General features: G+C 39.9%; 1 protein-coding gene and 1 long non-coding RNA gene across 8 annotated transcripts in view; one reads left to right on the top strand and one right to left on the bottom strand.

The window, feature by feature from the left end:
- C2H8orf34 (chromosome 2 C8orf34 homolog) overlaps positions 1-18,645 on the bottom strand; it is a 292,844-nt gene that overhangs the window by 82,848 nt on the left and 191,351 nt on the right. For all 7 annotated transcript variants that reach the window (XM_039522706.1, XM_039522711.1, XM_039522710.1 and 4 more), the window contains exons 9-10: positions 9,165-9,250; positions 4,773-4,846 (exon numbers count right to left, since the gene is read on the bottom strand). In XM_039522706.1, coding sequence (XP_039378640.1) covers positions 4,773-4,846; positions 9,165-9,250 — 160 coding nt within the window. The remainder of the gene's footprint in view (positions 1-4,772; positions 4,847-9,164; positions 9,251-18,645) is intronic.
- Positions 2,316-18,645, top strand: part of LOC120397155 — an 84,707-nt gene continuing 68,377 nt past the window's right edge. Inside the window, exons 1-3 of the long non-coding RNA XR_005593693.1 lie at positions 2,316-2,448; positions 2,744-2,954; positions 9,136-9,269. This is a non-coding gene — a long non-coding RNA (uncharacterized LOC120397155). The remainder of the gene's footprint in view (positions 2,449-2,743; positions 2,955-9,135; positions 9,270-18,645) is intronic.

The raw sequence follows: 18,645 nt of genomic DNA, 5'->3' as shown, positions 1-18,645 counted from the left end.
TTTGCAGAATTTTGCTATCTTAAGGAAAAAAAAAAAAACAACCTGTCTCACTGCAAAATTACATAAGTAAAAGCCAAGCATTTCACCTTGATATCTTTCTTCTATGAAATGTATATAAAAGCTGTGTTAGAAAGAGTTCAGGAATGAGAATTTCCAGCTGAGGTCATTAACTGGGAAAGATCACTAAGTGTATTTTAATAAATTCAATTTTAGTTTAGATACAACAGCAGAAAACTGGAATGGTGAGATCACGTTATTGATTAAAATGCATCAATTTACTTGTCATTAGTATTTATTATTTGCTTAGCATCAGTGTGTTTAATGTTGTACAGTAGATAAAATAAAGTCCATCTGTCCCCCAAAAGTTTATAGTCCCACAAACATTTATTATTGGGAATAGTACTTACTGGTGTGAGCAGCCCTACTGAAGTCACACTAGTCTTATATTGACTATTCTCAGTTACAGGTCCTATCACCAGAAGTAAATAGTTGCAAGACTGAGCCCCAACAGATAGACAAAATATGGGAATGCATTGGGAAATTCAGAGATTAGGATAACTTAGTAACTTTCCTGTTTGTTTTCTGTTGATTGGATATTAGGTAAAATTCTACAGCAAAGAGAAGGAGAGAGACCAGTAATCTTTAGATATCTCACTTTACAATATGCCCTTTCCAGTTTTGACATACAGCAGTCTTGACAGACTAAACAGAGTACTTCATGTTAAACATTAATAATAATAGTTTATTATTAGCTTGTCAGAAAGTTAGCTTGTCATGATCTTTATTGTAAAAAAGAAATGTAAATGTATAATTTATCCTATCCCTTTAAGGGTCCAACAAAAACATAATGAGGTAGTTTTTCAGATGGTGTAAGTTGTATTCAATGGCGCTATGACAATTTATACCAGCTGAGATCTACCCCAAGATTTTCAAAGTACAGGCATGGGCATTGCTTTAGGCATGTCCAAAGCAAAAGGCTGATGTATGAGTTCTAAGTTGTGGATACTGAAAAGAACTCCTTTAGCTCTCCTCTCAGTTCCCACTCTTTGCCTAAAGACCCTTCTTTCCTAATGCTGGTTGATTTGTCCCACAACAGGTCATTCTTATTAGGGGAGGAGGAATTAAAACAAACTTGTCAAATACAAATAAGGCTCCAGAGAAATTTCTGCTAAAAACCAGTTTAACTGCCAAAAGAGTCATATTACTGCATTTGAAGACATTCTTAGCATTGAATTTGGCAAGAGTGGAACTGGATTAGCAGATTTAGCCACTCTTGTGTGTGGGGATATCCAACTGTGTGACTATAACGGAAAAAATGGTTCCATTTCTCAGAAGTCTTTGATTAATATAGTTGTTCTCTCCCCGCCCTAAGCTTTTACATTATATATGTTTTTGAGGTTATTTATGTGGAAATAAATCAGTGTGTATATTTATAGATTTTAAAGTTACTGTAATTTTTAATCCTCTTATTAATCAATCTTAGGTACTATGGTAGGGTGGGCAGGTGCCCGTTTTTCAACCGGAAAGTCCAGTTGAAAAGGGGACCTCACAGTGTCTGGTCAGATCTACTGACCGGACATGCAAAGTCCGTTTACTGAGGGCAGGGGAGGTGGTGAGGCACTGGGTCATCACACATGTGCCTCTACTCAGCCAAGGTCATCTCCTACCTGTGCCAAGTGGCTGCAGCTTCCAGCCCTGTCTCCGCAGGCAAGTTCCTCCTGACCCGGGCAGGGGGGTATGGGAAAGGAGAGGAAAAGTAGTGAGATGGGAGGAGGGGAGAAGAGGAGTGGACAGGACGGGGCCTCAGGGGAAGAGGCAGGGCCTCAGGGAAGGGGTGGGACAGGGGCAGGGCTTTGGGGGGGTGGGAGAAGCAGGACAGGGGTGGTGCCTTGGGGGAAAGAGGCAGGGCAGGGGATATTCCGGTTCTCCTGCTGGAGTGTCTGGTTTTTAAATACTACCAAGCTGGCAACCCTATACTATGGTGAAGGGGATCCTATAAGTACCTAAGTGCTTTACATTATTTAATGTACATATTTGTCCTCAACACCCCTGGTAAGCATTTATCACTATATTTTTCCAATAAAGAACTGTCACAGTGAGTAACTTACCAAAAGGAAGTCTTCGGGGGAGTGTGGTGGAGTGGTGCCCCACCCCCTGAGAAGAAGGGCTAAACCAGGCCCCAGAGGCTGCGCAGACCAGCAGCCAATCAGCCAAGGCCTGAGGAGAGCCAATCAGGGCAGGGAAAGAGGCAGCCAACCAGGGCCAGACTGGGTCCTATATAAAGGCTGCCTAGCAGAGGCAAAGTCAGTGACTCCCTGACTAGTGAGGGAGGACTAGCTCTGGAGCAGCACCTTGGACAGAGCAGTGCTGGGCAGGCTTGGGGAAGTGGAGTGGGACTACGGCCCAGATACCTGTCAGGCTGTGGCCCTTGCTACAAGGGTCGAGAAGGTGCATAGGGTCAAAGGGGAAGTGGCCCAGGGAAGCTAAGAGGGCAAGAGAGGAGAGAAGGAGGGCAGAGGGAGGCCACCGCTAGAGGGTCCCTGGGTTGGGACCCAGAGTAGTGGGTGGGCCTGGGTCCCCCCCTTCCACCCTGGCATTGCCCCTGGCCACCGAGGAGATTGACCAAGACAGACTGTGACCTGCCCCTTTAAGATGAGGGGCCAGATTCTAGAGTTGTGGCTGGTCACCGAGGCAGGGCAAACAAGTTAACTGTTACTGTTAACTACACCCCCTCCTCCGCCAGAATGGGGTGAGACCAGAGTAGTGGGCACTGCCAGAGGGCAGTGTCCTGAAGTGGATGAAGACTGTCCTGAAGAGGATGCTGACGATCAGGGAGAAATGCGGGTTCCCAGGACAACAGAGCAGAGACAATGGGCGAGCTACCACACGTCAAGGGTGCTCTGCAGCAGGCAAGAGCTAATTCCTGGAGTGAATGGCAGAGGGCGCCAGCGGTGGTGAGTCAAACCCCGTCACAGGGAGCATGAAATTGAACCTAGGTCTTGAGTCCCAGACAAATGCCCTACCACTGGATCAGCCTTTCTTTCTTGAGGATATCTATGTTTTAATGTGTACGTGTAACTTGTTTAACCATATTTGGAAAAACCCACAAAAATATCCATTCACATTCCTAGACATTGTTGGACATCATAATCTTTAAAATGCCATTAGACACAAAGATAAGGTGATGAATGACTAGCAGAGCTCTAAATGTAGGGTGACCAGATGTCCCATTTTTAAAGGGACAGTCCCATTTTTTGGAACTTTTTCTTATATAGGAGCCTATTACCCCCCACTCCGTCCTTTTTTTTCCACAGTTGCTATCTGGTAACCCTATCTAAATGAGATATGGGTATATGAAATACACAGTTACATCTATATCTAAAATAATCAATATGCAAGGCTGTAAAATGCTATCACTTTTGTTTGATAAATGGATTGAACTTTTTTTCTTCCCTATCTCTTCCCTCCTTCATTAAATTACATTTTAAAAAATGCTGGCCATGGAAACCTGTCCTCCTCACCGCCTGCTATAATTTTTGCCAAGGGGGGAAAATTAAAAGTGATAGTCATGGTTTTCGATTCAATACAAAAAAAATAAAGTGAATTTATTACAATGCGTGCTGTTAGCTCCATGTGAAGCAGAGCATAACTGGGGAAATTAACAGGAGCCTCAAGCCAACCCACAAAATTCTCCTATTCCTTTGGCAATACATCTCTGTTCCTATCTATCTTACACAGGTGTTGTGAGGCTTAAAATCAGTTCAAGTCTGTGAACTGCTCTGACATCACTGGATGTAAGGTATTGTATGGGCTAAATATTAGTATTATTATTTAAGTGGTTGTATGATCATAGACTACAGATATGCTAATTCTTAGCAATAGGGCCCTTCTTTCCTTAGCTCAAACAACAACTGGATTGGCTTACTTTTCACTTAGGAGAAAGGGATTCATTACACCTTATCTGCATTTAAGGGATATAACAAACTAGAATTCCTGTATGTGAGCAGCACTTATTACTTCATAATATACTAGCATGAAGCTTAATTAAGTAAGTTTCTAAACTTCACCAGTAGGAGGCAGTAGTTTACTTTTTAGTTTGTTTTGTTTGCTTGAGAAATAGTAATTTACTTGGGCATATACTCTACTCTCAGTCTTTACACATGGCCACTTTGGACTTCAGATAGTTTGAGCTCTAACTATATTTTCTACAACCGTTATAACATTCCACTGCATTCCAAAATAAGAACTTTGTTTCAAATTTTATCAGATTTAACATTTCCTCATTTATTTGTTTTTTTAATCAGGTACTTTAAACAAGTACCTCTTTCACTTTTCTATTTGTTTCCTAGCACCCAATATCAAATGGCCTAAATTGTCTTGAGAGATGTTAAATGCAAATTTCATAACTAAATTTAGAATTAGATTAATTTATTGTCATCAATAGAGCATAAAGCAAAAACTACCAAGCTAGTGAAATAGTTATTTGACCTTTAATAGCAGAGTTGCATACAATGCTTTGGATCCATGTGTGGAACTTCCACTGCTCTCAATAGGAACTATGTTGCTATTGAGACGTGTATGGTTCCAAGTGTGCAGGGGGAAAAAAAATAGTTTCAAGGTAGTACCTCCCCTGCCCCACTGAAGGAATCAACATTACCACAGAATTCATCATTCAGGTATTATTTTTCATGTATACCCTTCAGCTTTATATAAAGTCTTATTTCAACAGCTTGTTTTGGCAGACTGGCACATCTGTAAATGAAGATACTTACAGGTCCTGTTATTTGAGATGCACTCTCAAATTCATCAGCATCCTCCATCAGTGTTTCCACCCCAGGCACTGAAACTGTTCCAAAGAAGTAGAAAAGTAGTAATGCACATTCATCTAATTAATTGGAGCATAATTAATCTCAGAGAAAATAAAACCTGTAAATTAACTGCCAGGATGGTAAATGTGACTACAGAACAAGTGTTGGGTTTAAGTTATACTTTGTATAGATTTTAATGCGTGTCTAGGTTTGTGCTCAGTTACTGTGCATGAATAATGGCTTGGTAGAATGTGGGAGAGTATTTCTAAATGGATTAGGGTGACAAATAACTAAGTACAGCTGCCAAGATGTCTGTAGCTTATTTTTATTATTAGTTTAACTATTAAAACAAAATCCTGCTTGTCCTTTAGTGTGTACAGTAGCACAGTTAAGCAGCTTTAATTTAATTAAACCAATTTAGACTCCCACTGGAATGCTGTTAAAACAAAACATCCTGGGAAAACAGAAGTGCTAGCAGTCTTAGAGGGCAACATTCAGAAACCTCAAAGTACAGTATAAGAATTGTTTTCCATTAAGACACTAGTGTCGTTAGAAATTAAATTATAGGCTGAATTCTGCATGGACTTATATCCCACATACTCCTCTCTCCTTCATTAATTTCAGCTCTGAATTTGGCCATAACAGTCTCAGATGAAATAATATGCACATGTTTAAAACTAAGCACAGCTACCCTATTTATGCTAATACTTAACATCCCTCATTTAAATACTTTTTCCAATACATCAGAATGCCAACCTGGAAATTTTTAATATCTACTGCTTACAGGAAAAGAGTTTATGGAACATTCATTATAGCCTTTTTAAACAAACACTCCTAGTTAGAAATCATTTGTTGGTTAATTACATAAAGAAAATAGAAACCAATAATTTATATGAACAGGGAATTGTAATTTTAACAACAAAGAATTCTTTGTATAATAGACAACTAAAGTTGATTAAACTCACTAATTACACTATATCACACAACATAATCTGTACCCCTAACACAATAAACCTATAAATACCACATATATATGTTGCTGTACAAAGTATGTATTATTTTTGTTCTTTTCAGAGTGTTTCAGTTAAAATTGCCAAATTCCCTCCTGTACCTTGGACATTTATGCAGCTAAGTGACATATCATGAAGAATCTCATTTTACATTATACTTGTATCAACTGCAGCAATATTTTAGCACTAGATGCTGCCCATAACAACCCAGGCTCTTTATTTCTTTCGCATTAGCAATTTGTTCTCTAGTACAACTTTTGTATTTGATTCCCCATGAAAGCATGCACTGACTACAAAGATATGTTTCAATTAAATATATTTTTTCATTAGTTTTCACATTTAGGGCCTTTTCTCCTTGGTTTCATGGGGACTTCTTGCAGAGTAAGGTGCACTTCTTTACATGGAAGGGCCAGAAGCAGTTGTTAAGTGAATGCTGTAAATTGCTGCAGCAGTTCCTCAGTATTCGAGTTGAAAAATCACAGGCTGGGGAGAGGGAAGGGAATATTGCTCCCCCAACAGCAGATAGTGTTGTGGAAGCAATGGGACTCATGTGGTCCTGCTGCATGGCAGACTAGGGATGCTTTACAGAGTGTCTTTACCACCATGGACCCCAGCTGGGGACATTCCAAAGAAAGAGCAGAGGCTCGGGTAGTGAATCCATGGTAAGGGACAGGACAGACCTGTGTGTGTGTGTGGGGGGGGGGGGCGGAAATCTGCTTCTCCCCATCCCTAACCTCCATGGAAATTCCTGTAACATAACCTAGGGACACTCAGGCTGTTTGCTATGAGCAGTATTTGGTACTGAGCTATTAAATTCCTCTGCTTATCATTTTTAGTGAAGATATATGGTTCCATGCAGAGAAAAGAGTTGATTTATAACAAATTACGAAGGTCTTGTATTCTAAAATCTTAATACTGAGGGTCTGATTCTACTCTATCATTTAACATTAGATTAGATCAGACATGAATCCATTTAATTCAACAGGGTTACACTAATGTAAAACAACATAGTAGAAATCAAAATTAGGCCCTGAATTCCCAGTGAACCTAGTTTAGTGCCTGATGCTGCAGCTTTTACTCACATAAAAGTTGGCTGAATTGCATGATCCAGGATTACTCATGAATATGGGTTGCTAGTCCAGATAGTTAGCTAATTAATTCTGAACCCAATACATTCTAAAATGCAAAAGAGCTGTATTCCAGATCTAATAACTTATCATGGCCACTAACTAAGTAGCAGATCACTAGCCAAAAACAAAGGCATGCACTTTAATTTTGCTAAGCATCTGTGTACAAGCACTGTGCTTGTGTATTCTGAACCAACAGTTATTAGCATTTCTCAGTATATAAGTATTCTCTCAGCAGGGACTACAGCATGATTAGTAGTGATAACTAAGAACAGAAAATAAACAAATTACATTGGACAAGCCTGATTTAAAAAAAAACTAGCAGAAAGGTTTATCTTACGACGCATTCTCATAGGACGTAACTAAAAATTGGAAACGTAATAGAATAGCTGAGCTTGGTATTACAGGAGTTTTCCAACAGTATTTAAAAGATTTTCTGTTTGGAGATGATTATCACCACATATGCAATACCAACTGCAGGGAAATATAAAGATACACAGAAATCAGGCTGTACTCTTAATATAGTAAAGATTGATCGGCTAGGCAGCTATGAGTTTCATGCCTATTTCTGGATTGTGCCTATTTATGAAAGTCATTTTTCAATCAAAATATATTGCTAGTCAACACTTTAAGAGAAAAAAAAAACATTTTAAGAAGGGAATATTTTGCCCAGGGAATGCCACATGAGGCAGAACATTTCTGAGAGCCCCTTGTTAAAATTTTGGCAGTACATCACTGCTGCCATCTCTCCTCTTCCCTGGAGGCAATATTTTTTGTCTATCTAGGTAGCAAGTTGTTAGTGTGCAGCTCCTCAGCTGCAAGAGGCAGATGTGTGTGGGGTAAGGCTGGGGTCCCTGCTCCACTTGCCTGCCTACTACTGAGGAAACCTGCTCCCTTCTCTCTTTTAAATATCTTTGGGGAGGAAGCACAGGATTTGGGGATGTCCTCAATTCCTCCAAATGCCCATCAGATGCAGGAGTCTCCATCCCATAGCAGGAGTGTTTTGTCATAGACTTTAAGGCCAGAAGGAACCAACATGATCATCTAGTCTGACCTCCTGCATGTTGCAAGCCACAGAACCTCATCCACCCTCTCCTATAATAGACCCATAACCACTGACTGAGTTTCTAAAGTCCATGTTGCCCACCTTCTGCTGCTAGCACTAGGCATAGTAGCCCCACCTGGCACACATTCCAAAACGTTCAATAAAAGAAATAGACTTTGGGGAAAGACTCAAGTGAAATCTACTGTAGATAATATTGTAAGACTTATGTTAATACTTATGGGTCCAATGGAGATATCATTCTGCGACAGCATGGCAGAGTGCATTTTTGTTGGGGCAAGGGTGTTTGGGAGGGGAAAATGAGGGCTAACCTCCAAACAAAAGCTTAATTCACTATTCAGTGACACATACTCAATTACAAACATTGACACTCACTGTTTGCAAAATGAGGGTGAGGAATGGAGCAATAATTTAAGACTATCCAAATATCAGCAGAAGATTTAGGTTGCTATTGTCTCCAGGAGGGCAGACATTATACAGGAGGGAAGACATTCAGTGAAATAAGTAAAAGTAGATTTGTTACAGTCCACAGTAGTTCAGTTTTGTTTTTATTTACCAGGCTCAAAAATGGCTTAACTGATGGGGGACTGATAAAATCCAAAAAGATCCACATCAAAGTTGTTTACATCTAGACATTTTGTACCCAAAACTGTTCTAATCTGAGAGGCTACCTCCTTCCCCATGACATAACTGCTGTAGCTGAGATCAAGCTAGACCCCCCTTTTGGTATGAAAGTGAGAGGCCTGCTGACAGAACATTCACAAGAAGGCCCATTTCCACAGGCATTTTCCCCATCCCAGCCCAAAATAGCCCAAAACTTGCCCTGGGCACATAACAAAGCCCATATGTTGGTGTGGGAATTAGAGGAGGGCTGACACAGTTGGAGGCAGGATTTCTCTTTGGAGGAAAATGTAGGCTGCCTGCTGATCAGCATGATCTCAATGCACAACCCTGATCACAGAAGTACTACTGATCTTTTGAGTTATTGCACACCTCATTTTTATTGTCAAGGGTGATCAGTGCTGGCAAGCACTCTTTGGTGTGGAGTTTAAATCTAAATGTATGTATTTTTTTACTACAATATATTATTTGACCCCACTATTTTTTCACTATTTTTTGCTGTGAAGGGGAGCGACACATATATTGTATGACTTACCATTGGAATCCGATGCCGCTTGCTCGGTCATCTGAGACACTAGTGAGACATCCTCTGCGGTTTCTGCCAAGTTATCTCCTTGCAGTCTAAATGGAGAAAAAACATGTATGTAAACATTATAGAATATAGATTTCTGAACTGTTCTTTCTGAATTGACCTGTAGATATGAGACTGAGGTAGTTTATTCCTGGCCATATCTAACCACCTAACATTCCAAATATTAAAGGACCAGGTTAGCTAGAAAATAGATATTTAAGATTCAAACATGCAAACTTTCATTATCCACAACATTATAGCATTCTGTGATAGGGTCTATCAGGCCTTCTCTGCCCCCTGCTTGTGCTCTTGGTGCCCTGACACCTCTGTGCAAGGAAAATCTGTTCAGACTGGCTACCAACAAGACTTAGTCCTCCAAAGCCTAGAAGGGGCAGGAAACACTGACAATTGGGAGCTAGCTGGCCAGTTAAGGAGCCTTGCCTGGGTCTTCTTGGGGGGGGGGGGCAGTTCTGAGTGAATGTGGGACAGAAGAGGAGCTCCTCAGTGCTAACCCAGAGGCAAGATCAGAGCCTTGCCTTCAAGGACCACCACTAAGTGCTTTTCTTTGAGTTTTGTTTCCTTATTTAAAGGCACAGAAAGCCAAATTAAGAATTTTTATTATTGTTACTTGACTGTTTAGAGATTGGTGCCAAACTGATGGCACAGCCCACCTAGTTTCAAGCAGGCAGCCAAAACTTGTGGACTAAAGCAGGGAGCGCCTGCAATGCAATGCGTGGCCCTGAAGGGAACACTACAGAATAGCCCCATCTAGCACACATTCCAAAATGTTTAATAAAAGAAACCGACTGTGGGGAAAGAGTCAACCGAAACCTACCATACATAATTTTGTAAGACCTGTGCTAATATTTATGGGTCCAGCGGAGACATCCTCCAGCTGAGGATCTTACCTTCAAATGTCTTGATATGCTATTAAGTGCTTAATGTGAATTTTTATAACCCATTTAAACCAATCAGAAGCATCTCTCTCTGTGTATTAGAGAGACAAGGTGGGTGAGAGCTTGAAAGTTTGTCTCTCTAACCAACAGAAATTGATCCAGTAAAAGATATTTCCTCCCCCACTTTGTCTCTCTAATATCCTGGGACAGACATGGTTACAGCGCCACTGCATATTTTCAGTTATACTTTTACAGAAGAGAATGTGTGTAAAAGCACCTTCTTTTTTCAGTTTCCTATGCTTTTCTCTTTACATCTGCAGATTGCAATGAGTGTCTCAGCAGCACTTTTTAGGAATAAGTGCCCTTCTTGCTTATGTTTCTAATCAAGTGCTTAGATGAGTCCCACTGGCCCTCTTCAGGCTCCTCTGAACCCTGAGTCTTGTTTTCATCCTTGGGTGGTAATTTGTAGCACTTAATCTCATATAAATGTCAATTACCTATAGTTCATTTTAAATAGTGATATTTATTAGAACATAGAGAATATTAAAAAACAAATTTAAATTGAATGAATTTAGCAGAGTCTATGAACTACAACATTCTAGCTCACTGGAACAATTAACCCATCACTGGATGTTTCTTAGTTAACCTTCTATCCAGGTCAGTAAGTAATTGGCTACTGCTGCATGGATGCTGCCCTATTAAGCCCCTCGTGCCCACTGCTCCTTTCCTGGCTGGCTCCCCCATGCAGGCACTCACTGAAACTTCCTGTCCACCTCTCTGGATGATGAGGGTAAAGTTCTGACTAGTCCTCTGGTTTAGGTACTGGTGCACGAGCCAGCCCCATGGCAGCAGCATGGAGGAGCAGTGCTGGTGCCCTGCCTCCCCTCCCGTCCATCATGACAGGGGATGGGGACGGCAGCAAGACCAAACTTGAGTGAGTGGCACTGTGATCTGATGCACAGGGTCACAATGCCACTCACGCTATCATCCCTCCACTCCAGCTACCCATGTGCCTAGGTTGCCTATGCCTTAATCTAACCATGTATAAATCCATCCTGCAGGACTGTACTAAATGGTAATAAGACACTGGTTACTGACACAGGAGAAGGTACTAAGCACACTCAAGTGGCTCTCCTGTCCTAACTCAGAGGGCAGCTCTTCCAGGGCTGGCAGTCAACTAGGAACAAGTTCAAAGATGCTGATGGTGCTCAGCCAGGGAGAAGCACGCCTTCCCAACAATAATCAGGGAAAAGATCGATCCATCAACAAAAGCATCAGCTCTCTTTGCATCAAACTGACACTCACCATCCACACACACTTTAGTCATGCACTCTGATCAGGAGGATATCCACCCACCAGGGACCAGAAGTGAAAGATGTCCTGGGTCCCCAACTTCAAAAAAAAAACAAAAACAACAACAACACAGCCTGTCCATCCCTCTCCTTCCCTGCTGGAATCACATAAGGGTAATCACTATGACCCACCTTTTTATAGATATTTAGGCATTTCCCCACTCAGCATTGCAATACCTAACTGATAGGAATCTGAGAGAAAGATGTTTAATAGCATTTAGGTACCTAAAGATGCAGATAGTTTGTGTGTGTGTGTGTGTGTTCCCCCTCTCCCCCCAAAAACGTCTAGGTGCCTACCTGCCATTGATTTCAATAGGAGTTGAAGACCTAAGCACTTTTGAAAATTCCACAAGCCCTATGTCTAACTATTGAAAATCTAGCCCTACGTCTCACTTTCAGAAGTGACTTAGGTACTTAGGCTCCTAAGTTCCAAAAACTTTCAATGAGACTTAGGTGCCTAAATCAGTTAGGCTGATCAGAGCAAAGATCTGGGCCCCTAATTTTGTTCACAGATGGGCCACATGAGTATTGTCCTATGCTATGTCTTAGGACATATGCCCCTTAGAAAGGTACACAAGGTCTCTGCTCAGGACTAAATAGCAATTCTGAGAACCATTCCATAAGAGTTTTTGTATGGAAAAATCCTGTATTTGGCATAATCTGGATTTCATTCCAGCATGCAACAATGTATTTATTTAAATATATCTGATGTTGATATATATTAAAATGGATTTTCATTTTGTAAAATTAAATATACACTAGATTTACCAAACTCTTCTTAAAAGGTTAAAAATCACACAGCTCCTACACATCTTCATTTATTGAGCATTGGGATTAAATAGATTCTTTTAATGTGTGCCTTTTCCTCTACAGAATGCAAATATTTTGTTGCTACACCAAAAACATTGTCTTTTAAGTGTTGAAATATTTTCCCTTTGTCTTGAGGTCTCAAGTTTTTGGGTTTTTTCCCCCAACGTTGTTTATTGACTTCATTTTCTATTTCACAAATGTTCATTTGTTTTTTTTAAGTGGTTTTGGTAAACACAGGTGACACCCTTTAAAGACAAAGCTTTAAATTGTATTGTACATCTCAAAATACTGAATCAGACTACACAGATCACAGATGAACTCTGTCTCAGTTCCTCCAAGAGAGCATTTCTATCTAATCTACTTTATTTCTTTGCATTTTTAAGTGATGCTCCCATAGTATTTAGATGTCACACACTAAATTATGAGTAGCATCATATTTAAAAAAAAGGATCAGACTTGCTACTCCTTTCTTGATTGATGTTGCTTTCCTGTTGATCTATTCTTACTGAATATCTTCTAGGGGGAGCTATGTTGCATCATGCTGCAGCTGCCATTAGCATGGGAAGCACTGCACAAAGACTTCTGTTAATTCTTTAAGATCTGATACTGCAGAGGCGTTGGCATGCACAGACCCTTGATTTTGCATGCAGTTCCACTGACTCTGATTCCACACAGAAATCAGGGTAAAATTTCTTTAGAATAGATATCTTAAGCCCTGATTCTCCTTTCCCTTTCATCTTGCATAGTCTTTTACACCAGTGCAAAGAGGATATAAAATAGTACCAGTCTGATTTGGTAGTATTTTACAATCCCTTTGCACTGATGTAAATGACGACATGTGTGCAGGGCAATGGAGAATCAGGCTTCTGGTCTACAAAGCATCCAGAAAGTGAGGAACCCAAAACTAGTAAATACTTCTGAAAATTCTGGTTATCTGACGGTGTGTCCCTTTAAATCTAATTCAGGTAACAAGACCTTTCTGAAATAACTGGCTGCCCTCTAGTGTTATGTGTTATTTTCTTTAATGTGGGTCAACACTTGATTCCTAATATCTAATATTTTTCCATATCCACACTATCTGAACAGTGATCTCCTACAGTAGAGGTGATCGGTATAGTTTTGTGAAATCATCTGCATTTAGGTCTCTTAGAGAGAGAAATGTAGATACTTTTACTGAATCTAGGCATGCAATACCATTTCCTTGGGCCCAGTTGTCGTCTCTGCTAAAGCATATGGCGGTGAGGTGAGGGAGGCATTCCTTAAGCATCTTACTCTAACCTTTATCTATCCAGAACCAGAAGATACCAACCTGGTGCTACTATCTCCCCTGCCTCTCCTGGAACCCAGCAGAGGAAGGGTTCTGGAAGTTAGCCTGGAGGCAAGAAGGAGTGGGAGTCCCTATACTTTATGGCTACATCCCCTGGTCAGCCTGGAGATTTCTGTGCAGAAATTACAGTGTTATTGCTATGCCAAAACTGCTGTGTTAAGCTTAACTCCTATGGAGCCCCTATACAGATGCAGCTGAGCAGCTGCAGATGGTGTAAACCAGGGCAAGATTTGGCCCAAAGAATTTATTCAGAAGTTGTAAATTCTGAACTGCAGCATATACAGTAATTTCTATAAGTTTACAAGAATTATTACTTCTCAGATTATGTACAGCTAAAGGCCCAGTCCTGCAGTACTTACTCAAGCAAAAGTCCCATGGATTCCAGGATCAAAGTTTGCCTGAATAAGGACTACAAGATCAGGCCTGCTAGTTACACTAGATACATGAGTATGAACAGGCATGAAGGTGAATCAGTGCAATACAGCCCCCCTGCACATTTAGAAAATAAGGTGATATAAAACCAGAAGTAAAAATGTTAGAAGTGTTTCAATGCAGGAATGTAGCTATCAAAATTCCCCATGTCCACATCAGAGGAAGGAAAGACCAATTCAAAGCATTAAGTCCAAAGTTGTAATTAGAGCACCTTTTTATCCACCACTTTGAAAAACTTCTTTTCACACTCCTAAAACTAAATAAATCTATAAGCACAGTATTTATTTGAAAAAGGCAGTGATTAATGTAAACAATGAGAGAAATGAGTTTCCTTTTAAAATCCAATTGTGAAAATATTTCTTTTGACTTCCTATCTTCTGAAAGGGTGATACTTTCTATAAATGTTTCTGACACTTACACAGTATATAATATTGTTGAAATGCTGAAAATTTATTTGCATATAGGTGCCCTCTTATCTACAGTGCTAATTATTCTCTCGGCATTGACTGACACACTAAAATTGTACGTGATTACTTCAAGCAAGACATTTTTTTTATAATCTTATATAAAATTTACCCTACAAAGTGAAAAATTAATCACCACAACCATGGAGGTGACACACAACTCCACACTATAGCCCTGATTCAGCAAAGCATTTAAATCAATGAAATTATTTGCATGTTTAAAGTTAAGCGCATGCTTAAATGCTTTGCTGAATTGGAGCCTCTGAATTTAGGGTCAAATTCTTTAATATCTAGACTGCAACAGGAGCATTCATGTTATCAAAACAGAATGCAGTTGGATATTAAACTGACCAGGTGCAACTGCCTGAGATGCAGCCTCTGCTCAAATGTGTACTGCTAAGCTAAAAGGAAAAACTGAGTTATTCCTTGAATTATGTTGCAAACACTCCTACAGATGAGACTGTTGGGAGTATTCTGCACAGAAATTAGTTTTGGCTAATACAATACAAAATTATTGTTTCTATGAAATCTCACTGGCAATTCCTGCGTGGTAGAAACATCCCAAAATGCATTGTTCTGTGATATCACAACTACCAAAAGTCACATTGCAACACCTGCGATGATAGATGTCAGAGATGGAAAAGACCTCAGAATTATTGATTTCATCTCCTTACAAGTACAGGAGCCAGTCCCCTAAGAAGCATCAGATATTAAACTGCTACTCTAGTTCCTTTGTTGCAAACCAAAAAGAATTAATATTTCATCTTAGTTCCATTCTCAAGATGGCAGGATATACTAGGGGGATTTCACAGAGATTAAATTATATTTTGATTTTCAATTAGTTAATGGCCTAGATAGTGGGGGCATTATGAATATGCAGTTGGGATAACTCACTCTTAAATTTAGATCTACGGTTCCCCTTTTCTATTGGATGAGATCCATGCCTCTTTGGCTGCACATAGTGTGCTGGCCCAGCTGAAGGAGGTTGAGATCAGAGAAAACATCTCTTGATAATGGAACATCCAGTTGCCAGCAAGAATCAAAACATCTAGCCCAGTATCTTGTCTTCCAACAGTGGCCAATGCCAGGTGCCCCAGAGGGAATGAACGGAACAGGTAGTCATTAAGTGATCCATTCCATCGCCCATTCCCAGCTTCTGTTATAGTCTTGGACTCGTCACTGAGCTACTCTAAAATGGGGGTTTCTAACATCTTCCAATCCAGGGGTCCTCTGAAACTTTTTCAGTGTAAACATTTTACTAGCGAGATTGGCTCATGGATTGCCTGGAACCACCCCATCCCCCATTCTGTTTGCCAATGCACAAATGGCATCCCAGGGAGAGTTCATCGAGACTCTCAATATAAAAGTTACAAGAAAACATTTAATGCATTATGAAATCTGTGTTCTACTGTTATGTAGCAGCTGGAAAGAAAGAGGAAAGCCACTGCCATATGACAAGTCAGCTCTTCATGGAGCACAATTCTGACAGCCATCACATGAGTCACAAGTTTGAGAACTGTTGTTACAATCTAATTTCCAGTTCTGACATAGTGTTGGGAATGGTATTTTTATATGCGCAGTGAACTTTGACTTCTTCCTTTTTTGTCAGACAAATTCAGAAGGCTGTTTGTATTTTGCAGAGGGATTTATTTTCCTCATTTTTCATATTAGCTTTAAGGCCTACCTTCAAAGAGAACCTGATCTAGGATTCTGGAGTCTACACTTCTGAGATGTTTCCTTGATGTCGGTTTTTAGAGGGAAACAGTATAGTCTAGTTGACTGAGTATCAGACTGCTATACAGGAATTTCTGAGTATTAATTTTGGTTCTGTCATGCATGCCTAAAGTTAAGTATCTAAATCCATATTTAGGTACCAGAGTACATGGCCTCATTTTCACATTTGTTCAGCTCCCACGACTACCTTGCCCAGCTGTAAAATAAAGCTTATGTATGTCACAAGGTTGCTGTGAGGACTAATTATGTTTTCAAAGTACAGTACATGTATGAACTATAGTACTCTCTAATGAATATAAGAACATCCATATCAGGTCAGACCAAAGTATCATCTAGCCCAGTATCCTGTCTTCCAACAGTGACCAATGCCAGGTGCCCCAGAGGGAATGAACAGAACAGGTAGTCATTAAGTGATCCATTCCATCGCCCATTCCCAGCTTCTGCTATAGTCTTGGCTGTCAGAACATCATCTGGCAAGGAGTTCCACAGGTTAACACTTATTTACTTTCTCCACACAATTCATGATTTTATAGACTTCAATTGTATCCTCCCTTAGTCGTCTCTTTTCTAAAATGAAAAATCTCAGGCTTATTAATCTCTCCTCATATGGCATCCATTCCATACCCCTAATAATTTATGTTGCCCTTTTCTGAACCTTTTCCAATTCCAATATATCTTTTTTGAGATGGGGTGACCACAGCTGCACGCAGTATTCAAATTGTGGGCGCACCATGGATTTATATAAAGGCAATATGATATTTTCTGTCTTATTATCTATCCCTTTCTTAATGATTCCCAACATTGTTTGCTTTTTTGACTCCTGCTGCACATTGAGTGGATGTTTTCAGAGAACTATCCACAGTGATGCCAAGATCTCAAGATCTAATAATGGTTAAGCATTATTATAATATTATTGGTCTATCACACTTCTTCCTATCAGGGAAGTGTTTACAAATTAAAGATCCTGATACAGTCATTTTTATAATTTGTGTTTTCAAATACCTATATTTTAGTGTAAATTTCATGTCTCAAATCCCTCAAATCTTTGTTATGAAGGTTTTCTATGGCTCTGACAGAGGAACTTTGTCATTATGCGTGAAAGGCAACTGATTACTGTCTAAAAAAACTGAAAAGACTTTATCTTTGTACTGTACATAAACTAATGTTCATTTAAGCTATGGTAAGTTATTGTGAAAGCCCATATTTATTACAGTGATTTTAAATCCCTATGAGATCTTTGAATAAAAGACACTACAGAAGCCAGTAACAAAAGTTAGATTTTTCAAAAAGACCTATTCTGTAATCTAACCCTTGCCTCTACAAGAGCAGGATTGTTCATTACAGTACAATCTTCCCTTCTTTCAAATCCTTCCTTTACATCTAAAGTTCTTCTGCAGATCCTTTCAATAATCACTCCATGAGACCTATTTTGTTTTAAGTTTGAACAGTCAGCCAGTGTATCATTTGTTTCCAAATTGCAGTCTGCTTTAATTAGATTACAAACTTCTTGAATCAGATCTTTTCTAATTGTGGGTACAGCAATGACCATGCTGTCAGCAGCACACAATAACTAATCAATTATTTTAATAAATATATGTTGTAGGGCTTCAGCATATCAGGATTAAAGACCAAGAATGAGATTTTTCAAAGTAGTTTAAGGATTTACACACACCTTCTGATATGCTACTTTGAAAATCTCAGTCTTGATTATAAACATTAGCCTCCTTTTTTTGTGCTCAGAACTTCTGAGGACAGTTTAGGTAAATTTTGATGTTTAGTGCTTGATACTTGAGTGTGCCCAAAAATATTACTTCGAGACAGCTTGTAAAGGAAACACTCACTTCTTGAGCACCTCCTTGCAGTTGGGTGAGATACTGTAATCTTTTGCCCATTCCTGGCAAGCTGTAGGTTGTCAACTTAATCACCTCAGTTGTCAGAGGCCATGGCCCTCTAGCTGGGTGTCACAGTCAAAATGAACCCCTTATGGGGTATTAGAGTCTAATAAATAAAACAGTATTTTCACTCACTAGGGGCTACAGCCCTGACTCTAGGCCCTTTCAATTCAGCCCTTTCTTCAGGCTCCCAAATAAGCCCTGTTCCCTCTCAAGGTTCATGCCACTTTACCTGTGGCTGATGGAAAAACCCAGGGCAGCCCACTACTCCACATAAGAACATAAAAGCAGCCATATTGGGTCAGACCAATGGTTCAGCTAGCCTAGTGTCCTGTCTTCCGACAGCAGCCAATGCCAGGGAATGAATAGAACAGACAATCATCAAATGATCCATCCTTTGTTATCCACTCCCAACATCTCAGAAACAGAGGCTAGGGACACTCATAGAATGGTGTTGCATCCCTGCCCATCCTGGCTAATATCTTCCAGGAACTTACCTAGGGTTTTTTTTTTAACCCTTTTGTAGTTTTCGCCTTCA

The sequence above is a fragment of the Mauremys reevesii genome, linkage group 2 (genome assembly GCF_016161935.1).
Source record: "Mauremys reevesii isolate NIE-2019 linkage group 2, ASM1616193v1, whole genome shotgun sequence".
Lineage (NCBI taxonomy): Eukaryota > Metazoa > Chordata > Testudines > Geoemydidae > Mauremys > Mauremys reevesii.
Note: the sequence above shows the minus strand (reverse complement) of the source record. Positions and strands in the feature narration are given on the sequence as shown.